The sequence below is a fragment of the Rhinatrema bivittatum genome, chromosome 3 (genome assembly GCF_901001135.1).
Source record: "Rhinatrema bivittatum chromosome 3, aRhiBiv1.1, whole genome shotgun sequence".
In the NCBI taxonomy this organism is placed as follows: domain Eukaryota; kingdom Metazoa; phylum Chordata; class Amphibia; order Gymnophiona; family Rhinatrematidae; genus Rhinatrema; species Rhinatrema bivittatum.
Genome location: NC_042617.1, coordinates 578,543,707 through 578,571,662, shown reverse-complemented (window position 1 = coordinate 578,571,662; position 27,956 = coordinate 578,543,707). Strand labels below are relative to the sequence as shown.

The 27,956-nt window shown below is 44.3% G+C and overlaps 1 protein-coding gene across 2 annotated transcripts in view; it reads left to right on the top strand.

The window, feature by feature from the left end:
* The first annotated feature begins 19,728 nt into the window (after window positions 1-19,728).
* Window positions 19,729-27,956, top strand: part of SLC2A12 (solute carrier family 2 member 12) — a 109,610-nt gene continuing 101,382 nt past the window's right edge. The window contains exon 1 of one of the 2 annotated variants that reach the window (XR_003855762.1): window positions 19,729-20,125. Coding sequence is in view for 1 of the 2 variants with exons in the window: in XM_029596606.1 (XP_029452466.1) it covers window positions 19,750-20,125 (376 nt within the window). In the remaining variant the exon portion in view is untranslated. The remainder of the gene's footprint in view (window positions 20,126-27,956) is intronic. The other variant, XM_029596606.1, reaches the window with a different exon arrangement.

Genomic DNA, 27,956 nt, shown 5'->3' with positions numbered 1-27,956 from the left:
AGCCTTTCTGTGAAGAAATACTTCCTGATGCTGCTCCTGAGTCTGCCCCATTGGAGTTTCATAAGATGATCCCTAGTTCTACAGCTTTCTTTCCATGGGAAAAGGTTTGATTCTTGTGCATCATTAATACCTTTCAGGTATTTACAATTCTGTATCCTATCTCCCCTGTCCCTCCTCTCCTCCGGGGTAATACACATATTTTGGTCATTCAAGCTCATCTCATACATTTTCCATTGCTTCCATCCTGTCCCATAAAGACACAGATTGTAGAGGAGGTAGGGTTTTAATAGCAAAGGACAGTATCATACTTGTCAGCATCAAACTTCCATGCAAGGCTTGAGAGCGACAGGATAGGGAATTGCGGCAAGACGTGACCACCACATTCACTCGTTCATTCAGGGGAAGGAAACGCGATAGGCACCTTCCAATGGTGTTAGTGCGACATGCATTCAATCAACATCACCCCACACATTTGGTAGGCCAGGCCAAAGGAAAAAAGGTTGTAAAACTTGGCTTCTGAATTGAAAAAAAAAAATCAGAAAGAAAAGGGGAACTTGACTTTGATTATGTTAATCTTTTTTCTTTTTTTTTTTACAACTGACTGAATTATTGAAAATATTTTTTGACAATGCCTGTTGCATTTAGTTTAAACTCAGAGAGAAATGAGACAGGTAATGCCATTGATTTGGTATGCAAAGACAACTTTATTGTGGAGGGGTTTTCAAATTCTCTTTATCTTGAGCTCTTCAGAAAATCGATTTACAATGGCTTATGTTGGCTAACCTGCCATAGATATGCATGAAAAGTAAAATTATGGTGCCATCTAGTGGTAGAACTGATGTCCTCACTGGAAATAACATTTATAGATCTGTCAAGTGCCTCCTTATATGCTAAGTGTTGTAAAAGGTTATTTTATAAATATTCAAGGGCTTCCCAAATGTATACTATTGACCCCACACAGAGGTAAGATTTTAGGATATCCAGAATGAATATGCATGAGATAAATTTGGAGATGTAGGGGGTCTCCAACATAGAAATAACAGCAGAAAAAGACCAAATGATCCACATAGTGTGCCCAGCAAGCTTATCCCAGTATCTACTGCACTGGGCAGCCTACCCTCGTGCTTATCAGTTTCCCAGACCATAAAAGTCAAGGCTCTCGGATGCTGCTTGAATCCAATTTCCCTTAACCCTGCCACGGAAGCAGAGAGCAATGATGGAGCTGCATCAAAAGAATCAGGCTTGGTGATTAAGGGTAGTAAAAGCCGCATTCACAAGTTACCCCCATGTTTGTTTGTTCCCCAAACCGTAAAAGTCAGGCCCTCAATTGGTTGCTGTCTGAATTCAGTTCTCCTTTTCCCACTGCCATTGAAGCAGAGAGCAATGATGGAGTTGCATTAAGCCTTGGTACTGTTGTTTGTTAAGGGTAGTAACTACCACACCAGCAAGTTATCTCCATGCACTCTTTTCTTTATTTTCAGGCTCCAGCCTTTAGGGATCCACAATGTTCATCTCATGCCCGTTTGAATTCCTTCACTGTTTCGTCTTCACCACCTCCTCCGGAATGCCTGACATTGGTTCTGAGTCATCCTCCCTGGAGTTTCACTTCATGACCTCTAGTCGTTTCCAACGGAAAAGGTTTGACAATTGTGCATCATTAAAACCTTTCAGGTGTCTGAGGGTCTGTATCATAGTGATGTGCAGAGGGACGTCATACGTTGCATTCGGGATTCGTATTCGTCGGGGGGCAGATACGTTGCATTCGGCAAGGGGGGCCCCCGATACGTACATGCGTTAATTCTTATTCGTTTTCCGGCTAAAATTGAATTAAGTACAACCCCCTACCCTCCTGTACCCCCCCAAGACTTACCAAAACTCCCTGGTGGTCCAGCGGGGGGTCCGGGAGCCATCTCCTGCACTCACACCCTCGGCCGCCGGTATTCAAAATGGCACCGATAGCCTTTGACCAGTGGTAAAAAGAGGCGCTAGGGACACTAGCGCGTCCCTAGCGCCTCTTTTTGCACAGGAGCGGCGGCTGTCAGCGGGTTTGACAGCCGACGCTCAATTTTGCCAGCATCAGTTCTCAAGCCCGCTGACAGCCACGGGCTCGGAAACCGGAAGCCGGCAAAATTGAGCATCGGGTTTTCAACCCGCGAGCCGCGGGCCTATTTCAATTTTTTTTTTTACTTTTTTTAACTTTCAGGACCTCCGACTTAATATCGCCATGATATTAAGTCGGAGGGTGCACAGAAAAGCAGTTTTTACTGCTTTTCTGTGCACGGTAGCTAGGAGTCACACTGGCTACCGATCATCTACTGTATCCAATACAAAACCCTCACCATCCTTCACAACGCACTCCACAAACATAAGCCCGCATGGCTCAGCAGTATGCCACGTTTCCGCACCTCTAATCGCCCCACTAGAGCCGCTCTCACAGGCTCCCCTCAGAACCGCACACCTCACCATCACCAGAGAAAGGGTGTTCACCATTGCCGGCCCCACACTCTGGAACTCACTTCCCCACCTACCTAGGTCTTGAACCCTCCCTGCACACCTTCAAAAAAGGCATCAAGACACGGCTTTTTAGGCAAGCATACTCGGATGCCAACCAGACATAGCCGCTTCTCCCCTCCGTCCCCCGTCCCCCCCTCGTGAAAGGAATCATGGAATTGATGTAGATTAACTACTCTGCGTATCATACTTTTTAAAGAAATTGTTGTATATTATTATGGTTTCCTCTCTCTTCTCACTCTGCTGCTCTATTCTTCCTGCTTTCCTCGCCCCCTCCCCCCACTCCTCCCTCTTCTCGTCTGCTCCCCTTCCCCCCTCCGCGTTTTTTGTATTTTCAGCCTTCTCTTTGTAAACCGGCCTGATGTGCTTCACGAATGTCGGTATATTTTAAAAGTGTTAAATAAATAAATAACTATATATATATTAGGAGCTCGCTTGTATTTTTGAGGTCAACACTTGAGGACTTTCGGAGTGGGTTACAGATTTCCCCTGAGGAAGCTCTATCTGGGTGAAACAAGGCACCTTGTTGGGGGTGAATATTGCTGAACGAAGAAGAGGGAATAATTTTAGTAAGAAGAGTGGTGTTTATAACAACAGAGATTCAGTGGATATTGCGAGCATTGACATGTATATTAAGACTTTATGGGGAAAGTGTTTATATGGAATGAATGTGGTATGGGTGTGTTGATGTGTGTGTGACTATGGGGGTGATGTTTTTTTTAGTACTGATATGTCTATGGTATATGTAATAGTTCTAATATATTGATGTGTCCACTCACTGTGAAAGTGGCATGTGCTGTATGCGCTTGAATATGTATTTTATAATGAATGTTTTTGTGTAAAAAATTATGTTCACAAAGGGATAAAATGCAATAAATAAAATTATTAACATATTTTGTGAAATATCTTTTCTATTAAAATTGAGATATGATTTGTATATTGATACAGGGTTGTGTGATTTAATAGATGTGATTCCCGTTACTGATGTATCATAACACTTGGGAAAATTGGGGTATAATGAATCTGATATCATTATATCAACGTTCTTAAAAAACTCCGACCCCTACTATACACCCAAGATCTCCGCACAGTGATCCAAGCCACCCTCACCTCCAAACTAGATTACTGCAATGCACTCCCCTCCTAGGGCTCCCCATGTCTACGATAAAACCTCTCCAAATGTTGCAAAATGCTACAGCAAGACTTATCACTAACACACGCAAACACGAACACATTACCCCTATCCTCAGAGATCTACATAGGCTCCCCATCCTCTCCCGCATACACTACAAAACCCTGACCATAGTACACAAGTCTATCCACACCCACAACTCCAACTGGCTTGACCTTCCCTTCAATGCCCCCCAGTCTACTCGAGCCACCAGATCTGCCAGCAAAGGTACCCTACATGTACCTTCCCTGAAAACAGCTCATCTCTCCTCCACCCGCGAGCGCGCCCTTTCTATTGCTGGCCCCGCTCTCTGGAACTCCCTTGCCCGTCCACATGTGCCTTGAACCATGTGCGATCAAATTCAAAAAGAAACTAAAAACACTACTGTTCAACCAAGTTTACTCAGAATAGTTCCTCCTTCACACCATTTCTTATACCTCCCTTTGGTGACCTCCCATTCCTTATATTAAGGAGCTAATTATTGTTCTTGTTTTTTAATCTATTTTTCCATACTGCCCTTGGTTAACCCCCTCCCAGTTCTCCTTCCCTGTTGATATGTATTTTCAAGCCTTTTTTGTTCAAATGTAAACCGGTAAGATGTCCCCACTAATACCGGTATATAAAAAGTTTCTAAATAAATAATAAATAAATATGTCATAACAATTTAAATTAATGAAGTATTTTAGCACTGAATGTTTAATTAATTCTAATCTTAGTCTTGTCTTACGCATTACCATGCCACTACTCACTCCATCTATTACTCTAACACACGCCATCAGACAACTTACACTAACCCTCTGTTCAAACAAACAAACCTCTTCCTAAAAGATCAGCTTCTTTAATTCTTTTCTTCAGGATTTGAAGAGAAAAACAATCGTTGTAACCAGGGGTGTGCTTGCAATTTTTTTTTTTTCATTTCATTTTCATCTCATTTCACATTTGCAGGGTGATTTCAGGTTAAAAATGGTCGGGGGAGGGGGGGGCTGTTTTTTCGGCTTTCGGAGTTAGTGCGCACTATGGGGAATCAGTGGGCAATCGAGGGAGGTTACCTTGCAGTAACTCCCAGTAGCGTGCAGTAACTCCAAGCGTGCGCAGAAACACGTTCTGGGCACCGTTTCAGCGATGTTGGGTGTCGCAGCAGCAAGCTGAGCAGCGGCGGCCACTGCCACAGTAGCACGAGCCAGCCGCCACTGTCTCTGAGCGGGGTGTCAAGCTCAGCTGCACACAGCCTGTACATACAGATTTTTAAACCCCGGCGTGCTCAAATCCGGGGGTTTACATGCGCGGCCGGGCCTTACGCGTGGCCGGGCCAATTTTCAAACGGGCCCGGCCATGCGTGTAAGTGCCGGGGCTTTAAGAGGGGGTGGTCCGGGGGGTGCAGCGGGGCTGTGCTGGCGCGCACAACTTGCTGCTGCTCCTTTGCAGGAGCAAAAGGTCAAATAAAAAAAAAATAGGGGTAGTTAGGATAGGGATAGGGGGAGGGGAGGATAGGGGAAGGGGAAGGGAGGTTAGTGTAGGGGATTGGGAGGGAACTGGGGAAGGCCCCAAGGTGTCGCTGTGCGATTTTGCAAAATTAGACCCCCTCACCTGGAATTTTACAACATGCGCACGCCAGCGCATGCATGTAATAAAATCGCGCATCCATCTGCGTGCGACGGGTAGCGCGCGCACAGGGACGTGCGCATGTGCTTTTTGAAAATCTACCCCACAGTGCAGATCAAAGAATGTAAAACTAGGTATAAGTGTTGTTCCCCCCAGTCGCTCCCCCACAAACATACCAGGCAGTTAGTAACTGGGTGTGTGGGAGGGGTCTGACTGGTGAGAGAGCGTCACCAGTCGTTTCCTGACACAGGAGGCTGGCATACACAGGTACTTCCAGAGCAGAAATATGCACTCTAGGGGATGCTTCACCATTCCTCCCTTCCCTTCCCCTCCCTCACATACACAGACATTCAGTCTTCACCTCAACCAGTCTCTCTTCCACCTGACACTCCATGCAGTCACCCCAGACACTCTCCCTCTCATCATTCACCCCTTCACACACCAGGCTGTCTCTCTGTCACTTGCCAATCAACACCCCAACCAGTCTCTCTTCCACCTGACATTCCATGCAGTCACCTCAGACACTCTCCCTCTCATCATTCACCCCTCCACACACCAGGCTGTCTCTCTGTCACTTGCCAATCAACACCTCAACCAGTCTCTCTTCCACCTGACACTCCATGCAGTCACCTCAGACACTCTCCCTCTCATCATTCACCCCTCCACACACCAGGCTGTCTCTCTGTCACTTGCCAATCAACACCTCAACCAGTCTCTCTTCCACCTGACATACCATGCAGTCATCCCAGACACTGTCGCTCTCAACATCCACCCCTCCATACTGTCTCTCTCTCACCAGTCTGTCATCACCCCAACCAGACTTTCCACCTGATATTCCGTGCGGTCACCCCAGACACTCTCGCTCTCAACATCCACCTTCCATACTGTCTCTCTCTCACCAGTCCGTCATCACCCCAACCAGTTTCTCTTCCACCTGACACTCCATGCAGTCACCCCAGACACTCTCGCTCTCACCAGTAATCCCCCCACTCCTTCTCACCAGCTTTTTAAAAAATAATAATTAATTTCGTCAGGGAAGCGCGAAATCTTTTTCCAAGAAGTTCTGTGAGAGTGAGACATCTCGGTCCAGGAATCCCCGCTTTACTGAAACTGATGTGGACCTCCCACAAGGCTGATCCTCCTAGAAGAGCAGAAGCTTATACACCCCTCCAGGCTGCAAGCCAAATCTCCCAGAGGAGACTGCAGCCTGGAATGCCCTACAGGCGGAGTTTTGCCATGGGGCCTCTTACCCTCGTGAGATTGAAGATCTCCAAAAAAAAAAAAAAAGTGAGAGAAAAGAATATTTTTGTAATGTATTGTATTGTGCATTCATATTTTGGATTTGTAATTGTAACTTTACATAAAACAAGAAGGAGGATTAGCTAGCTGTTAGGGATTTTTATTATTATATTTGCTTGCATTGATGATGATGCATTGCTCATCTTTCTTTTAAAAGGAAATTTAAATATTTAAAAACATAAATAGTTTCCTTGCGGTATCATTTGCTATTAATATTAATTTTCATTGTGGCATTCAAATCAGGAAACTGGGCTAGGCCTGATAGACCTTTGCTTTGACCTCCCTATCCCAGTGCGAATCTTATATTCTTGGTTTTATGTGTTTTATTATTCTTTTATTTTAAAATAAGGTCATCATTTTAAGCTACATAAGGGTAATTGGCTGGAGGAGGCCCGCAGAACCCTTCACCGTCCCTTGTCGGTTAGGTTGCTTTTAGAATATTACTATGTGTGACACAAATATTCAAAAAGCAGTAGCTGTGCTGTAATTTAGCTGAAACACAATTTGTTATACATTAAATGCAGTTTCCTCATGATCTCACCACTCTGCTTTAGATGTTTGATTTTTTTTAAAATGCATCTCCTGGATACTTGAGTACAAGCTCGTCCACTCATCACACATATGATTTTTATATTTTTTAAATATAAATATAATCATCAGTGATTTTCAATTTTAGACTTTTACAGAATGCAGCAGGGATGCGGCGGGGCTACCTGGACATAGTTATCAGCAGCCATCAACATCTGACATTGGGGGAGCTACAGCCTCAGTCAGTGGTATCCGAGACTGCTAGACAAAAATTTGCATCATTTTCTGAGGAAGGATGTGTGAGCAAGAGCAGTGAGTGAGCACCTATAGCGTACATACAGTAGTACTATATTACTACTACTACTACTGTATGCAAGCTATAGGTGTTCACTAAGATGTATTATAACATATAATATATTATTATTATATAGAGATAATAATACATAAATATCAAATCGTTTGCTGCGGAGCTGAATGAAAAAGTGAAATTAAATTCAGGAATCCAATTTCCATTCCATCTAAAGTAGATATAGTGGCAGCTTGATGCAGGGCCTTTGATACTTACAATGGCATTGCTGTTTGTGCTTATGCTTAATTATTTGCTTTAGTGCTTTTTTTGTTTGTTGTTGTTGTATTTTATGTCTGGTGTTTTATTTTTATTTTTTCCTAACAGGACAAGAACTTTAAGAAGAAGTTGATCCTACTCCCATTTCCTTTCATCCCTTTGTTCTCTCTCCCCCTCCACCCTGCCAGGGCAATGAGAACATTCGTCCTGGACTTACTGCCCCCCCCCCCCCCCTTATTCCCTGTAGGATCCCCTGCCTGCACTTGCTGCATGCAGTACGGGCCAGGAGGGCAGATGTGAGGCTGTTGGAGAGGAGGATGCAGGTCCTGGAGGCTGCTCTGGGGCAGAGGACATCACAGGAGATGCCAGGGCATCAGCTCCAGAGAGGGATCCTGAGACCCGTGCATCCTCTTCTGAGTGAAGTCGTCCTGTAGGCTCCAGAGAGAATATTTTCATTCCCTGGCGCTTCTCTTTCCTGAAATGTTTTTCCTTCCCCCCTCTATTACTTTATTATTTTTATTATATTTTTATTTTCATAACTGTTTCACTTGTGTTTATAGATATATATATATATAAAATCATTGTAAAAATAAAGATGTATTTATATTTCTACCCTGGGTACTCGATCCATCCAATCACTAATACATAAAACATCCATTTAAAAGTGAAATCGTCCCTTGGATTACATCCAAGAAGAGAGTCACACTTGAGCAGTATGCATGCAGCCAACCCACCGGTATCCTCATCACGCTTCTTGCAGCCAGCTAGTGCCTCATCCAGCTGCCCAGTGTGCTGTTAGATAGGGAGTAGGGGACAAATAATTAAGGAACTGCATTCATATACTACTCCAAATGTCAGGGGTAAGATGACTGCTCCGCTCCTCCCTTGTCAGCACAGTCTGTATTTCAGTTTGGTTATATGACTGACTTATTATTAATTAAATACATTTTTTTAAATAAATTTGTTGGTTTACTGGTTTAATTTTAGAAATATATTGGCGGACTAAGTGTCACAGGTTCTGCGTTGCAATGGTTCTCTTCTTATCTCGACAACAGAAATTACACCGTAAAAACCGCCAATTGCGAATCATCCCACATTCCCCTCTCTCAGGGCATCTCGCAGGGCTTTTCCCTCTCTTCCATACTCTTGAATATCTATCTCCTCCCCCTCTGCTATCTCCTCTCTGATCTTCATGTATGCTGACGACGTTCAAATCCTCATCCCACTTCAAGAATCCCTCCCCAAAACATTACATTTGGGATTCCTGCCTTACTTCAATTAACACCCTCCTCTCAAACCTACATCTCGCTTTAAATGTAACAAAAATGGAGCTCCTCACAATCTCCAATCCCCCAGCTCGCTCGCTCCCTGCCTTAAGCAACACTAACCCTCCACCTGATACATTCATCTGCAATGTGAGAGAGCTCGGTGTCTATCTTGACCAACATTTAAACTTCAAATCTCACATCCACAATACCATAAAAACAGGCTTCTTCAAATTGCACATCCTAAAGAAACTTAAACCCCTGCTATATACCCAAGACCTCCGCACAGTCCTACAGGCAACTATCTTAACTAAACTGGACTATTGCAATTCTTTATTTCTGGGCCTCCCTCTCTCCACTATCAAACCCCTCCAACTATTACAGAATGCCATGGCCAGAATCCTAAGAAACGCACGTAAATCAGATCACATTACCTCTATCCTAAAAGACCTCCACTGGTTACCCATAGCCTCCTGCATAAAATACAAAACACTCACCATCCTCCACAATTTATTGTACAATCAAAATCACACAGGGCTCGAGAACGCACCACTTTTCCAATCATCTACCCGCCCCTCCAGATCCAACCTTGCTGATACTCTATACATCCCCTCCCTAAAAACTGCTCACCACACCTCAACCAGAGAAAGGGATTTCCCTGTGGAACACCCTGCCCACGGCCCTCCGTCTAGAACCTAACCTTCCCTCTGGAACACCCTGCCCACGGCCCTCCGTCTAGAACCTAACCTTCCCTCTGGAACACCCTGCCCACGGCCCTCCGTCTAGAACCTAACCTTCCCTCTGGAACACCCTGCCCACGGCCCTCCGTCTAGAACCTAACCTGTCTAAATTTAAAAAAGGGCTCAAAACCTGGCTCTTTACATTAGTGAATCCAGATGTTGACCAAACTTAGCTTGCACTCTAACCCTGCAGCCCACCCTTTCTCCCCTCCTCCTATCTGCCTCTCCTTTTCTCCCCCCTTTCTTCACCCCAAGCAAAGACTCCTAAATACTGTTATAAGTTCCCCTCCCCCACGTTTAAACCTACCCTACCCCCCCCCCCCCCCCCCACCTCTCCCTTTCACTGCCATCAATGGTCTGCTACCTATCTGCCCACCTGTACATATATTGTCTATTGTTCATTTATTTTCTTCAAATGTTCCTATCAAATTTCTCTCTTTCCCTATCCTTCCTACTGCTGTCCTCTCTCCTCCTTCATTACTGCTCCCCCCCTTCCCTTCCCTGTTTATTGTATTTCTCTCTCTTGTTAATTTGTTACAATGTAAACCGGCATGATGTTCCGACGAATGTCGGTATGTAAAAATCAACAAATAAATAAATAAATAATGTGAAAAGCTTGTCTCAGCATTTGTTCAAAAAAATTCATTTAGTTTACCAGTGTATAGTAATGTAGTGGTGTGAACAAAACCCTCAGATATGCTGGACTACGTTCATAGATATCTGTTACACAGACATCTGGGAACATAATTATCAAATTATCAAACATATTTGAGTGTTTCTGTACCACAGCACTTATGCACTTTCACAAAACATTCTCTCAATGAGGTTGAGTTACCACGAGTTGCATGCTTGTGAGCAGTAACGCCCGTCAGGGCTTTAACCGTGGCTACTGTCCATTCACACATCTTTCAAAATCTTTCATACTTCACACAATTGTTGTACCTGATTCACGAAGGGTTTTTCCCATAGACACTTAGGGGCTGATGCAATATAGGGATTAGCGCCTCCACAACACGCATCCAACGTGGAGTGAAACTAATAGCGCTCATGACATGCAAATGCATGTGAATGAGGCTATTAGCTATTCACTCCGAATGCAAAAAAAAAAATGTACGTCTATAACGCACGTCTTCCCCTCTCAGACACAAAGACGCACACACATATCCTCTCAGACACAAAGACTCTCACATACACGCACACCCTCTCAGACATAAAGACTCACATACACACCCTCAAAGTCACAAAGACTCGCATATAAACTCACCCTCTCAAGCACAAAGACACACACGCATGTTCACACTCACCCTCTCAGACATACACACAAAAATTCTATTATGCTGATACTCATGTACTTACTCAGCGAGTGCCCTCTGCCCTAGCACTGCTGTATCATTTTGTACAGTTTTTGCTTGCTGTCAGCCCTTCCAAAACCTACAGCGGCCCCCCTTCCTTTCTCATTCCCACCCCTTCTCAGCACCCCTACTCTCCAGGAGACTCATTGGTTTCATAGCCAGGGAATGTAACATGCAAGATGCCGATTGGCCATCCCTCACACATGCAGAACACAGACAGACACTCATCAAATTCAGAATAAAGAGACCATAACTATAATTAGAAACAGCTACAAGCCAAGGGCCTCATTTACTAAGCATTTTCCCCATAGACATAGAATGGGAGATAACCTTTAGTAAATGACCTCCCAAACTTGTTTTACAGTGCAACAATGGAAAAACAGAAATCTGTCTATTCTTCATAAGGCATCAAACAACGAAATCAAGAAAGATAAAACATCATAGTAGTAAAACCATACTAACAAAAGTTTTTAAAAATAGCATAGTCTACTGTTAGCTTGCATTTCAATGTTCAATCCAGCAGCCTTCAGGAGATGGGTTTTATTACTGATTAATCATTCCCAAGGGCCAAGGCTACGCCTTCCCAAGGTGGTGAACGCTCCTCCTCACTCCCATGGTGATGGGAGACCAAAACAAAAAAAGCCCATTAGGAAGAGTTGTGAGCGCAGTGAAGTCCGATCCCAACCCATACACTAAACCCATCCCCGGAGATGCCACGGGTGGTCCTTCCCAGAAGGCCAAAGAGTGAGATTGTTCAGGCGCTGTGTCTGGGGTATAAATCTGAACTCTTCTGGATACTCTGTGAGTTGCTTCCTATACCATGGGAGGCAGATGTCGTTGTCCTTGTCAATAAGACAGGAAACACAGTCAGACTGCTAGGCTCAACAATTTGAGGCCTATAATCTCTGATCTCCCTCCCAGCTCCCAGTCGGTTTCCTCTCTCTGCCTGTGTGTGTGTGTGGCTCAGGTGCTGCTCTCTATTATCTCCTCTTTCCCTCCATATGCACTTTTCAGTGTGTGGCTCCCAATCAGGAGCTGGGCAATGTATTAGGCACACTAGGTGAAACTGGCAGCCTTGTGCCCTGCAACCCTCCCCGTGGCCCTGTCTACACACAATTACAAATAATGCATTCGTAACAGATGTTACATAAAAAGGACATTCAGGGTATGCTCTTCAGAGGTAAAAAACATGTGTGTTATATTTATATACTCAGCTGTGGTGCCAACCAAAAACCCTGCAAAAAACTAAAAATAAAAAGTCACTTGGATCCCATCTGGTATTCAGCCTATTGTAACCTGTGTTTGGTGTGGACTTGGCCCTCAGAAAGCCATGAGTAAACAATTCCAATTCCAATAAATAATAAATAATAAATTTCCCATAGCAAAACAGCATTAATTGCTAGCACTCAGGCCCTACCTATGAAAAAGCAAAACTGCACATATGACACCACTCCTTAAAACACCGATACATCTCATATCAGGAAAACAGAACAAACCAAGCCGCTGTAGATCTCTTCATAGAAACTACATGCTAGCAGAACACAGACAGACAGAGCACAGACAGATCCTCATCAAATATTGAATAAAGAGACCATAAAGCATAAACAGAAATGTGCAAACAAAAACGGAACTGGAAACCAAAAGTCAAACCCTGTATGCAGAGAGTAAATACAGAAAAAGTAAACATCACCTTACCTCATAAAACATCAAACAATAAAATACAGACATATAATATATCAATCATTATTAGAAAATCATATAAATCAAAAGAATACATATTTCAAAACAGCTGACAAATAGAATAACATCCAATAATTAAGAACTCATACAAAATTTTTAAAAATATTAACAAAACACCAATAAAATATTTCAAACCAGCAGACACATCAAACACCACAATAATTAAAACCATTAAGGCTTTAAAAAAAAACCAAAAACAACCCACTCTCCATATCAGGTAGCTTTTGATTTCCAGTCACTCTGAGATTGTCATAGATTAGTGAGCAGAGGGAAGAACAAACAAACTTTCTTCTCTGTTATATAAGCACATGGTCACTCACACCCACCCACCCAACCATGCACTCACTCTTCTCACAGACACACAAACCCAGCCACCTGTGCACTCACTCTCTTTCTCACAGACTCACATACCCAGCCAACCATGCACCTACTCTCTTTCTCACAGACACAAACCCAGCCACCCACACACCTACTCTCTTTCTCACAGACTCACAAACCCAGCCACTTGTGCACCTACTCTCTTTCTCACAGACACACAAACCCAGCCAACCATGCACCTACTCTCTTTCTCACAGACACAAACCTAGCCACCCACACACCTACTCTCTTTCTCACAGACTCACAAACCCAGCCACTCGTGTACCTACTCTCTTTCTCACAGACTCACAAACCCAGCCACCCGTGACTCTCTCTCTCACAGACACACAAACCCAGTCATCCGTGCACCTACTCTCTTTCTCACAGACACACAAACCCAGTTACCCAATCACCTACTTTCTTTCTCCAGACACACAAACCCAACCACCCATGCACCTACTCTCTTTCTCACAGACACACAAACCCAGTCACCCATGCACCTACTCTCTTTCTCAAGACACACAAATCCAGTCACCCATGCAACTACTCTCTTCTCACAGACACACAAACCCAGTCACCCATGCACCTACTCTCTTTCTCAAGACACACAAACCCAGACACCCGTGCACCTACTCTCTTTCTCACAGACTCACAAACCCAGCCCCCCGTGCACTCACTCTCTTTCTCACAGACACAAACCCAGCCACCCATGCACCTACTCTCTTTCTCACAGACTCACAAACCCAGTCACCCATGCCCTCTTTCTCTCAGACACACAAACTCAGCCACCCATGCACTCTCTCTTGCAAATACAAACTCAGTCCGAACTTTTCTTTGGGTCGCCAGCAGGAAGGGATCCCTTGACTGCTCTGTGGAGCCTTTCTCTTTCTTCTAGCCGATAGTACTGCCGGCGCTAGGCCTCTTTTCTTCTTAGGTCCCAGCAGGATGGGGAGTGTTGATGGACCTGCGGGGCTTCTCCTTTGCTGCAACTGACGCACTTTAAGGGCCTTTCCTCTTCTTTGGGTCGTTGATGAGATGGGAGTCCACCAATGGTTCTGAGGGGGCCTTTTTCTTTCTTCTGGCCGACAGCGACAACAGGCCTCTTTTCTTATTCGGGCCACTGGCTCTTCGCACAGGTAATTAACGCAAATTGCGATAAATGCTATATTAGCATAAAACACACCCCTTTTGCTATCGCATGTGGTACTTACCGCATTTTGATAAATCCACCCCTAACTAAGGCAAAGGATGCCAATTCTTAAGCAAAAAAAAAAGCATTCTTGCTAAATATCAAAAACTTCACAAAATGACACGACTAAAACAAAAAAGACTTATGACTTTATCACCCTACCTGCAGTACTAAATCAGGGGACAGCCATAGCCCTAACAAAATTGCCAGGCGGACAGTGTAATCTAAAAAGGCCAGGATGCCTGACTAAAATGACAGGTCTTGGGCCACTTACCAAACAACTCCTAGGTCAGCCTAAGTTCCCTTGGAAGGCTGTTTCAAAGAGTCCATGCAAAAGTGCTGAAAACCCTACTGCCAGCCATGGCTGACTTAGAGTTTGTAAATGACAGAACCATTACCAAACTCTCGTCTTGAGGGCACAGGTGTGAGCCGGAGTGTAACTGTGAAGCAGGCCCCTCAAATAACCATGGGCCGACCCCTTTATCACCTCACAAATTAAGCAACGGGCTTTACATGTGCCATAACTCATAACAGGTAGCCAATGCAGATGCTCAAGGAGAGGGGGAATGTAAAAAAAGGGAAGTAAAAGAAAGTAATGGACACCAATCCCTTCTCCAGTTTCTCAAGATAAGACATGTTTTTTTCTGCAGCCTGACTCAGGCAATGCACTAATTGCAGAACTAGAGGAACAAAAGCAAGATGGAAATGATTTTAATATTTATACTGAATCTCTGGCAACTGAAGATAAAGAAAAGCTGCCAGATGCATCATGTGACCCCCAATCTAATGCTTTCAAAAGAGTCAGGGAATATCACTCTTAGCCCCACAATGTTCAGGAGAAGATTTAGAAAACACAGGAGACAGCAGTACTACACTATCTGATTCATGCTTTTTCAAAGACGCAGGCTTGTGGCCTATTCTGATAACAGATTCCAGCTTTCTCAAAACTGATCTGTCTGGTGTCCTGACCTCTGAAGAAATGCAAATGCTAGCAAAGTCAATTCAAAAGATGTTGGTGGGCAGGTTTTCTGAATTTCTTCTCAAATGTATAGATTTCAATGGAGAGCAGATACTAAGAGACTATACAATGCAAGGTTTCACATTGGAAGTCACTACCCGGGGAAAGGATTTGAGTCATCAATGATAATATGTTGAAATCCTCTGCTCAGTGTGCAGCTGTGGCCAAGAAAGCAAGTAGAATGCAAGGAATTGTTAGGAAAGGAATGCAGAATAAAACAGAATATCATAATGCCTCTGTATCGCTCCAATGGTGCAACCTCATCTTGAGTATTGTGTGCAGTTTTGGTCACCACATCTCAAATATGATATAGCGGAATTAGAAAAGGTACAGGGAAGGGCAACCACAATGATATGGGGGATAGAACGATTCCCCTATGAGGAAAGGTTAAAGAGGTTAGCACTCTTCAGCCTGGAGAAGAGATGACTGAGAGTAGATATGACGGAGTCTATAAACTAATGAGTAGAACAGGTAAGTGTGAATCGGTTGTTTACTCTTTCAAAAAGTACGAAGACTAGGGGACATTCAATGAAGTTACTAGGTGATACATTTAAGACAAATAGGAGAAAATATTTGTTTTTACTGAACACAAAATTAAACTCTGGAATTCATTGCTGGAGGTGTTGATGAAAGCTGTTAGTGTAGCTGGATTTAAAAAAAGGTTTGGACAAGTTCCTGGAAGGAAAAGCCCATAAACTATTATTAAGGTTGTGTTGCAGAAATCCTCTGCTTATCCCTGGGATGCATGGAATCTATCAACCTTCTGGGATCCTGGTAGGTAGTTGTGGCCTGGATTGGTCACTGTCAGGAACAGGATTCTGGGTTTGATGGATCTTTGGTCTGACCCAGTATTGCAAATCTCATGGTTTCTACCAATCAAGTGCTGCATTCCTTTCCATGTCGATTATTTTCTGAAGGGAGATTAAAAACAAGATTAACGTTCCCTGGCCGTGACACCTGATCACGTATGGGAAAAGTTGGGTTTGCAAGGGCATTAGATAGGAAGTAACCTGTACTAGTGAGTCTCTATCTTCCTCTCTGACTTTTGTGCTGGTCACGCTAACACATTCCCTTCGTACAGAACCATCTAACCATGTATATAATGTTCATTATTTTTCTATCCCGGTTTCCTAAGTGAAGAATCCTTGCATGCTGCCACAGAAAAGTTCAGAGTCATTTCTGCTTCACCTGGAAGTATCGGGGGACAACACTGCATGTGCCTGAACAAGCAATTTGGGTGAGATGTTACCAGAAAAGGAAAAACTCTATTAGTAGGAACAGATTGGGAGGATGCGTTATTGCAAATAATCCTCCTACACTCCCTCAAGTGCAGAAGTAAGGGGAGAGATGATAATGAAAAAAGAAAACCCAATTCACAGATAAAGGAAAATGAGTTTCTTACCTGATAATTTTCGTTCCTGTAGTACCATGGATCAGTCCAGACTCCTGGGTTTTGCCCCCTTCCCCCCCCCAGCAGATGGAGACAGAGCAGTTTACAAAAAAAACTCCTCCTTATATAGGATGGTGCCACCTACAGTCCAGCAGTATTACTCAATATCAAAGCAGAATGGCTCCCAAAAACCACTATAACTATGTACAAGAATCCCGCAAGAAAAAGAAAATAACTGGTTCACTTAACCTCTCTAGGAACGGAACCTGTGGACCCACTTAAGGAAGGGTAATCCAGATTTCTGCAGATCTGAAAACTAAATAATAACTGAGCGGACTCTCCCTAATTTCCATGCTTCTGACGGGCGGGACTCTGGACTGATCCGTGGTACTACAGGAACGAAAATTATCAGGTAAGAAACTAATTTTCCTTTCCCTGTACGTACCCGGATCAGTCCAGACTCCTGGGATGTACCAGAGCTCTCCTTACCTGGGGTGGGACCCAGAGAGGACCACGCGGAGCACTCCTTCACCAAATCCCCCCCCAAACCGGGGGCCTGGACATCCACTCTGTAATGTCTTGCGAAAGTATGCAAAGACTTCCATGTAGCCTCTTTACAAATCTCTTGTGTGATATCTGTTGGCGCTCCGCCCAAGAAGCCGTCTGTGAATGGGTAGAATGAGCCCAAACTCCCAACGGTAGGGGTGCCCCATGCAATAAGTAGGTTGAAGTAATTGCTTCTTGCAATCAGCGGGCGATTGTGGTCTTAGATGCTCCATGACCTCGTTTCGGTCCACTCCCCCGCACCAAAGGCTGGACAGACATACGAAACTGTTTGTCACCTCCAGAAAACGCAGTAAGACTCTACAAACATCCAGCTTCAGCAACTTTCTGGACACGAGATACGACCTATCCAGCCCCGGAAACCACGGGAGCTCCACCGATTGATTCAAATGAAAAGCGGAAGCCACCTTGGGAAGAAATGAAGAAACTGTCCGCAGGGAGACTCCAGAATCAAAAATTCGTAGGAAAAAGCTCTCTGTACGACAATGCCTGGAGCTCGGACACCCTACGCGATGAAGTAATCGCTACCAGACAAACTACTTTTAACGTTAGATCTTTCAACCTAACCCATTTCAGAGGCTTCAACGGTGCAGCACATAAAGCCCTGAGAACCAAGTTTAGATTGCAGGAAGGATAGGGGTGTCTGACTGGAGGGCGTAAGTACCCCTAAAAAAAATGAGTCACATCCGGATGCGAAGCTAACGCTACCCCCGGATTGAACCGCGCAAAATACCAAGAGCTGCCACTCGCACTCTCAGAGAACTACAAGACAATTCCTTAGACAAACCTTCCTGAAGAAAGTAACCAGACTGCAGGTTCTGCACCTCCACCATCTGCTGGAGACAGAGAAATACTGCTGGACTGTAGGTGGCACCATCCTATACAAGGCGGAGTTTTGTTTTGAAAACTTCTCTGTCTCCATCTGCTAGGGGGGGGGGGGGGGGCAAAACCCAGGAGTCTGGACTGATCCGGGTACGTACAGGGACCTAGTGACCCTGCAGAACACGGGATAGCTGGGTTGGAACCAGGAAGCTACAACTCCCCAGAAAGTACCTGGATCAGTGCTGTCTCTTGACAATCCCTCCCCCTGGGGAACAACTTGGGCTTTGAATTGCATGGGACATCATATTGCCATGCAGTTCTCAGCACCAGTTGAGCCCTGGGCATAAGGGGCAGGACACAGCATAGCCTAGGGGTTAGAGCAGTGGCTATGAACCAGGAGACCAGCATTCGAGTCCCACTGTCACTCCTTGTGACCTTGGGCAAGTCACTTTACCCTCCATTGCCTCAGGTACAAACTTAGGCCTGGATTTATCAAAATGTGGTAAATATCCCATGCACTGGGAAAAGGGGCATGTTTTATGGTAATAAGGAGTTTATCACAATTTGCACTAATACCTATGCGAAGAGCTAAGTTACCACAAATTGCGATCACTTTTTCACACTGTGAGATAAGTGCCAGAAAACGCCTTAGCACATTTTGATAAATCAGCGGGTCAGAGTGTAAAGCCCTCTGGGGATAGCCAATTCCATGACAAAAGGGCTGGATTTTGTGGCCCTTGCTGCAGTTGTGTTATAGAGGGGCACCACTGTGGCTGATTCATGCATGCTAATATACTTGAGCATGATACAAATACCAATATATGCGTTTTGATATCCCACAATTTTGGGAATACACTATCACATAGATATGTCCTGAGTGTGTAGCTGAAACGGGTGTAAAAGATTTGTACATTGCATACCATCTGTTTGGTAGTATATATATATATATATATATATATACACACACAATTACAAGGGAAGAGATGTACTGTTGGTTGTCCCTGATATATGTTGGTTGTCCCTGATATATGCCAAATGATGAGCACTTATTGTATGACCCATACAACTCTCTGCAGCAAAAAAAAAAAAAAAAAAAAGAGAGATTTTTATTGCTTATATATGCTTACGTAGAATCAGGAATATCTCTGCAATTGTCATTCTACTGCAGAGGTGCAGAGTACTGCATCAAGACTGCAAGATAATGCATCATTTATCTTTTGCAGAATTGTTTTTCCAAGCAAGATAGGGAAAAAAACAAACCCAAAACAGTAAGGTTACTGATCAGACAATTTAAAGGCTTTCTAAAAACATAGAAATAATAATGCACGATATCAAACATCTACAGCAAAACCCTTGCCATAGCTTGTGATTTGGGGGCATATTCCTTTTTCCTTTTAAGCAGTAGCTTGCTCATCTAACAGCTTTTGAATACCTTCTCAGTTTCCGCCTGCCGGCTGACAGGGCGTGCTTTTTTTTTTTTTTTTTTTTTAAATCCTTTCTTTCACATCTAGAGACGGTGCCCGAACGGGTGGCACGCGACCATCCGGGAAGAATGCGCGCGGACCCTGGCGTGTGCAAAAAAAAAAAAGCTTTCGCCGCCGCCGCTGCGAGGATCTGCACGGGGAAGCACAAAGCGATGCACTTCCGAAACATGTCCCGCCCCCCCCGGCGCGGGATAGGCCGGCAGCGCGGGCTGCAGCCTGCGAGTCACCGAAAAGGGGCCCAGCAAACCGGTCCCCACCCCTTACCTTGTCATTCGCCTCCTGCTGCTGCTGCTGCTGCTGCTGACAGGTTTCGGGGAGAAGAAACAAAAAAATGCCCAGAGGAGGCGATCGGGCGAGCCCTGCGCCAATCCCGGGGAACGGCGGCCCGGCCTCCCTCCTCGCAAAGTAACTTTCAGACCATGGCACCTGAGCAAAGTGCCGAGGAGCTGCAGCTGCGGGGCGCGAGGCTCGGGGAAGGTGAAAAGGGCACGGGATCCGGCAGCCCGCAGCAGCCTCCAGCTCAGACAGGTAAGACGTGCCCCTGGCTGCCAATGGCCAGGACCGCTGGGCTTTGCAACACAGGGGGGGGGGCAGCACTTTTTTTTTTTTGTTTTGCCTTTTTTGTTTATTTATTTATTTGTTTACCGGTTCTGACAAAATGCAGAACTTTTTTTTTTTTCCAAGGCAGCGTCAAATGACTTTTTTTTTTTTTTTTTTGTTTGAAAAGTAGCAGAGGTTTCAGCATCGACAGCAGCCACAAGTGCCCTGGGAGATCCCAGTGTCCCGGCTACACGAGAAGAAAGCGGTCTCTTAGCAGAGCAGCGCTGAACTTGTGGGGAAACGCATGCAAACAAGTGAACCAGAATATTGTCAAGGTTTTGCTTTACATAAGAACATAAGAACGTGCCATACTGGGTCAGAGCAAGGGTCCATCAAGCCCAGCATCCTGTTTCCAACAGTGGCCAATCCAGGCCACAAGAACCTGGCAAGTACCCAAAAACTAAGTCTATTCCATGTAACCATTGCTAATGGTTTGCCAGACATTTCTTAGAGCAGAGAAGTGTCGCTGCCTAGTGCCAGGGTCAGGGGCCGAGAATCCTTTTGTTTGTTGACACTTAAGCAAATAATACCAGTTAGTGGCAGAGTGTCCCTTAGTCTTGGGTGTACAGAGATTTATAACACCGATCCTTTTCTCTGTCTCTTCCGTATTTTTTTTTCTTTTCTTTTCTTACTTATCCCAGTTTGTGCTTACAGACAGCCTGCTTTACCATTTTTACTAATATACAGTGTATATTTGCTTAGGGTGTCTTTGAATTCCTTCTAGGGTGTGATAAACTTTCATTGAACCAACAAAATCATGATGTAAAGGTAACTTAATGCATGAGCTGCGGCTTGCAAGACAATGTAAGTCTCTCTGAAAATGGCCCAATAGAAGGTATCATCGCACCTTGCACAGAATCCAGCGTTCCCCAACAAGGGTACTAGCTCCCTACACATAGGGGTCTCTCTGAAAATGTTTCTAAATACATTCGTGACTTAGGCCTGGATTTTCCATTCTCGCAGAGAATGGTGAATCCCGGTGGTGACGGGGGTGAGGGCAGGGGGGCCTGCGAAAGCCGGCAGCGATCGCACCCCCGCGGTGTTATCGCTCCCGGCTTTCGCACCCAATAGCGCCACCGTGAAAGGTGGCGCTATCGGGCGCGCAACTGGTGCCGGTAAAGGTCCTTACCTTATCGCCGCCAGCGAAGATAACGCCGCCTCCTCCCCGACTCCTCCCTCCGGCAAGCTATCGCACGGCAAAAGTCCCTTTTGGCGTGCGATAGGCTTAGAAAATGACCCCCTTAGTGTATAAATACACAATTTGCAAAAAAAAAAGAAAAAAAATTGATGTGCTCTCACAGACTTTATTACACATGATGGTTAAATACCAAGATGGCAGAGTTACCGCAGGAAGGGGAATAGCTATGACAGGTAATTTAAATAATGGCCCGGGCCGTCTTCCAGAGATGTAACATAAACAGAGAATTGATAAATTCCAAGGCCTTGGTATTTAAATTAACATTTTATTCCACGGTTTAGCTCTTCTTTACCTTTCCTCTGTTAACTTTGAAATAACATGGCCTCTTGAGTTTCAAGCAAACAAAGTCTGTCGGAAATTCAAAGAGAATGCTTTTCCAAACTCACTCGGAAGCAGGTTAAATGAGGAATTTACACGAACGGAATGGATTGTGCTTTATTCTTTTGCCTCGGCTATTTGATGGCAACAGGAGAGAAGATGGCAAGCAAAGCATAATGCAGAAGCAAAATAACTTATTGAAAATTTATTGAAACTATTATGTTAGAAAAAAAAAATAGATCCTGTGTTGTGCCTAGAAAGCTCATGATCTGGATTCTCATGGATAGGTGGTTTCAGCATGATTGTTATCGCAAATCGAAATATTGAGTGATTTTTAATATAAGGGCCAGATTTATTAAGCTTTTTTTTTTCCCATAGATACAGAATGGGGAAAAAAGTCTTAGTAAATCAGGCTGTAAAGTTTGCACTATTTCTTCCCTATTCAATAGAAACTAGAATGGGGTAGTCAGCTCCGGTTGGGTTTACAAGATATTCACACTGAATATTCATGAGATGCAGTTGCATACAAAAGCATCTTATTCATATTCATTATGGGATATCTGAGTGGCTTATGGCACTCGAGGATAGGAGCTGCCTACTACCCCTGAACTAGAAAAAGGGAACACTTAAACGACAATGGAAAAGATCATAAGGATAGTGAGCTAGAAGCTTAAAAGTTGAAAGACGGGTATAAGTTGGATTGGGATGAAAATGAGACAGTAGAGTGTACGAAACTTATGTACGTGAAGCAAAATGTGCAAAAACTAGTATTTTTCTCAAGTTCTAAACTCCTGCATGACAGTACACATTAAAGCTTACACCTAACACTGATCCAGATTTTAGTTCTTACAATGCATGTATGAATTTTGTGGAGAAAATTGCTTGCAGAATGTACTATAGATTATTGGGAATCTGAGAGAATTATGTGCAATAAAAGTGAGCTGGTTTACTAATCCAGTGGCGGAGTAATGCGCTGCTCCGTAAGAGATCCAGAGCTCACCTCTGCTCCTCGGGCAGTGCTGGAGTGTCAGCATTTTGTAGCCAATCTCTCCAAGAGGGCAGGAGTCTTGGATGCTACGCTTACCATCAGCAGTGCTATTTTTGTAACTAAAGGGGCAAATACTTCATTTTGTGAACTAACTGGGACTGAATCCCAAAAGGATTAAGTTTCATTGATGCCATTTCAGAAAGGTAGTCTATCTTGCAGGAGACGGTTCAACTTCGTGCATGGGTACGGGTACAGTAACAAGGTGGACAGTCAGAGCAAAATATTGGAAGCATGTGTAACGCTGTAATTCTTGAGGTCAGCCTCAATGCCCCATCCTAGCCTATGGCAACCTCATGTACACTTTTGGTTGCTGTGCTCCCTAGCAAGCCTTTTATAAGTAAATAGTGAAGCCCAGAAGTGGGCAAGACTGTAGTAGGCATTAGAGACCAGTTTTTCCCCTCTAGGGAACTAGACAAGTAATTGAATCAACTGGTGAGCAAAGCTAGTCGATAAATGCTTGATGACATCACAGTGTGCTTTGGCCTCTGAGATTTCCATAAAAAAACACGAGCTGGGTTAGTAGGCGCTTCACTATCTGTGGCACAGATTTGAATGATCAGGCACATTTGCATGTGTGTACGTGGTCATGGGGGCAGGAAACAGACAACACAGATATGATTGTCATGTATCAGTTTCCCAAAGGAAACCAGGCTAGAAATACATCCAGTTGGCAACCCCAGTTAATGTTCTCATGTCATTTCCGGAATGACGTAATAAAACAGCTGTAGAGGTTTTGACAGACTCATGCAAAATATTCCAAGATCTCCAAAGAGATCAGATTCATATGCAACAACAGTGTAGATAGCGCAAGGCTCCAATATTGTATTGTAGCAATTCTCAAGCATAAAGAATGCTGTATTAAAAAAAAAATCTCAAGAATCACAAGGCTTGTCTTGGATTCTAGAACATAGAAACAGCTTATCTGTTCTTTACTGCGTTCTTATCACCCATGGAAGATTTGCCAAAATTTTGTAACCCCAGCATATATAGGTCCTATTACACTAAGAGAGTCTCTCCCATTTTGGGTCTGAAGGGCAGTGTTTTCCAACCCCTGTGCCATGGCACACTAGTGTGCCTTCAGACCTGATCAGGTGTGCCATGGAAGAGTCGCCACTCTCTGATGCTTGGGTCTAGACCAGCACCTCATAGTAACAAGAGTCACCAGCGGTGTCTCTTAAACACGTAGGAGCTCCTTCCTGAGAACGTGTGTGTGTATGTGTGTGTGTGATCGTGCATGCCTCTTCCCAGCCTCAGCATGAGCCCCAGAGTGTGGTAGTTAATGGGCGGCATGCAGGGCATGGAGAGTGGGGACTGGCTTTGTGTAGCTCACAGTACCTTCTCATCTTCCTGGACAGCAGCCGCAGTGAGGGAGCTCTGACAGTCGTGTGCGGCAGCCAAGGTAACTGAGCATCAACTTCTCCCTTCCTCTGCTCTTGTACATAGAGGGGGTTGATCCATCATGACAGATTCTCCCTCTCCCTTTGTTCTGAAGTTTGGTGGGGCTTTCAGTACGTCTTTAGCTCTTCTTTTGGCCCAATGAGTCCTCTCTGTATTTGCACTGCCTGCACTGTGGAGGTTGGCGTGCCACACAACATTCCTGTTAATGGAGGTGTGCCTTGGGCGTGAAAAGGTCACTGCCGTAGGGGAACTTCTTAACAAGTCTGGCCTATATGTTGAATATATGTAATTTGAGCGAGTGAGAGATATTATAATCTTGTTTTTTGCTGTGGAAGCTCCACCCCCCCTCTCCGCACAGCACAATGGAGAAGTAAATAGGGATCTGTACTGGGACCAGTGTTTAACTTATTCATTGATGATCTAGAAAAAGGTCAAATGAGTGAGGTGATCACATTTTTGCAGAAAACACAAAACTATTCAAAGTAGTTAACGCATGAGCAGACTGAAAAATTTCAGGAGGACCTTGTGAGACTGGGAAATGGGTCGTCTAAATGGCAGTTAAAATTAAATGTGCACACGGGCAAAGTTAGGCACACACAGAGAAAAATATTCCCCATTATATGCATACAGTGCTGGGGTCCATATTAGGTAAAGGACCTTGGAGTCCTAGAAAACAATCTATATATAATGTGCTTACGAGGAATTGGTGTCTGTCTGCAGCAGAGGACCGGAAGGCTCAGCTGCATACTTCTCCCAGCAGCTCCAGCAGAAGATTCCAGAGCAGGGGTTCTCAACCCAGTCCTTGGAACACACCTAGCCAGTCAGATTTTCAGGATATTCACAATGAATATGCATGAACTGGGTCTGCATACAATAGAGTTAGTGCATGCAAATCTTTTTGCCCGGGTGACCTGCTACCCCTCCCTGAAAAAAAAAGACACATGTACAAAAATTATTCTGTGAGTTTAATAACTTGTATATTCTTTCTGTCATTTTCTGGGTACAAAGATTTTCTGTCTCCTTCCTCAGTTGTTTATTAGTTTATCCAGTTGTTGCTCATTAATTTTCCATTCTTTTCTAGACAACTTTGTGAAAACATGCAAATCACAAACCTAATCTCAAAATTTTGGCTTCCTATTGCCCCCAATTAATCTCCAGTCTAATTATCTATAATTGTAATGTACAAATGGGCCAGCTCTTAGTGCCCCCCCCCACACACACTCCTTTCCAGTTTCTGAATTTATGTACAGATCAATTATAGGCTATGTGACCTCACTCTTTCCAATAACTCTATCAGCTCCAGGTTATCACTTAAAAACAGAAATTCACCCAAAATTTATTAACAAAGCTTACTACTAAAATTTATTACCCTAAAGTTGCTACCCCCATCTAAGATTTATGTTACCTGAAGTTTAGCTGCTTCAAAAGTGTAGCCAAATTGAAGTCTTTAGCAGGGAATGCTGCTGTGCTGCCAGGTCTCTGCAATGTCATGTGCTCCCAGCACTTCCTGATGTCCGTTGTTATCTTCTTGGTTTACACTTCTGTACTGATAGTTTTCATGTGGTCATCATAGGCAGAGTTAGCTCGTCACCATTTGTATCTGGATCATAAGTGGCTGATGTCTGGTGTTAGGTCTTTTTTTCATTAGTTAGCCAGTTCATAGACAACTGAATTATTGGCTTTCCAGAAAGCTCATGAGCCCTATGACAATCAGAGGGACACTCTACAATGTCAGCACGTCGTTACCAATTGGCTAGAGTTCATTTCAAATCTGATTGGATGGCAAGGCTGTCCATGCTGGACCTTAATCGCAATCATGGTCTGTTTAACAAAATGTCCTCAGTACGTTCCTGAGTTTATATCTGTAAGTAGTTGCTTGGAATCTTCTGGTGTTATGCTGAAATCTTGTACATGTCTCATGTCTCTCTGTGAGCTTCCTGCTGGCAAATCGTACTCTGCTATATTAATTTTGATATCTGGAGCAGTTAAACTCAGGTTCATCTTACTGACCCATTCTGCTCTTTCCCTTCAGTTTCTTGCCTTTGTTTCTAACTTTTGAGCTAGGAGGAAATGGTTCTGGGTGTTTATGTCCCTATCTCATGGGATACATCTGTAGGCAGAAGTTAATTGTCTGTCTCTGAAATGGATTCAGTTTTTGTTTAAATTTAGAAAGGCAAAGGGTTGAAGGGTCCTTACAGGTATACTTTATAGTACAAGGGATAGGAGAGTGATGAGAGCATCTACAGTTGACAAGGAAACAATCTGCTTTATTTTGGTGATCTGTTGGATGCTGATTTTGATTTTTGTGATTAAGTTACAGTAAAGACTTTATTTTGAACACCAGTTTGGGATTCCTGATTTTTTTTCCTGTTACTGACAGTGAAAGAACTGTATGGATGGGCACTGGTTTGAATCTTGGCATTTACCCTGTTATTAGTTTTGGCTTCCTTGATCCTAAACTGGTCAATTTGGCACATATTGGAAAATCTATACCTAGAGTGTGAGTTTTAATGGAGACTGTGATTAACAGTGCCAGGGGCCCTGAAAGATCTCTTTCTCCCTGTCCAGATTTGGACCTGAACCCGTAGCAGCCCTAGTTAAGGTTAATGCACCGAAATGGGAGACCAACTCCATATCTCCCCGGCGGCACCCTCTGGCCACAGGCTCCTCCGACATAGCCCCCTGCAACATGCGGTATCCAGTGGCTCTGACTAGGAGGCAAACCACAATCCCTGAGCCTTATAGGCCCTGCGGCCGAGACTTCCTGTGACGCCGACTGATGACATTATTACTGCCTTGAGATATAAGAAAAGCTCGATGCACCTAGCCAGTGCCTCAGCAACAGGTCCTTCTGGGATTCCTCTGCCAGGGTGGTGGTGGTGTTGCTCCTGTTCCTGTCTCCAGCTCCTCTATCCCAGCCTCTTTACCTGATCCTGGCTCCGCCCCAGTCCTTGCTGTTTACCCACCTTGCACTGCTCCTTGCTTATCCTGGTTTCTGTTTAGCCCTGGCTTTGCTTCTCCTTCGGATTGATTTCTTGTTAGTGACCCGCCCTGGCCCTTTTGACGTTGCTTTGCTTGCTTCCTGTCCTGACCCCCACCCCTGCTTTCCTCCTCGTCTATGCCTACCCGACATGTCTGCGGCCTACAACACATCGGCCACCGCCTGTCGGGGCGTAGTCCGTGCTCATACGACTCATAGGCTGCACCGATCCGACCGTGGTCCGAGCGCTCGCATTTTAGAAGTGTTGACGGATATGGCAGAATTGGAATAGGTACAGAGAGAGGCCGAATTATTTAGGGTTCCTCAGCTCGCATGGGGAAGAGATAACAAAGAGCAGGCACGATAGAGGTTTATAAAATCATGGGTGGTGTGGAACAAGATAATAGGGAACTGCTATTTATCCTTTCAAATAGTACCAGGACCAGAAGACACGCCGTAAAATTTATGGGTAACACATTGAAAACAAATCTAATTCAGTCAGAGGATAATTACACTGTGGAATTTGTTGCCAAAGGATGTAGCCAAGGCAAATAATATAGCTGGCTTTAAAAAAAAAAAAAAAAAGTTAGATAAGTTCCTGGAGGGCAGGTCTGCAAACAATTATTAGCCAGATTTGTTCTCTCTTACGTCTGGGAGTGAGCAACGTGAAATAATCTCCCCATTGGGATCTGCCAGCTATTGCCAGGTGGCTTGGATTGGCCACGGTTGGATATACTTAGATTGTAAGCCCTCTGGGGATAGGGAAATACCTACAGTACCTGAATGTAAACCGATGTGACAACTCAAATTGAATGTC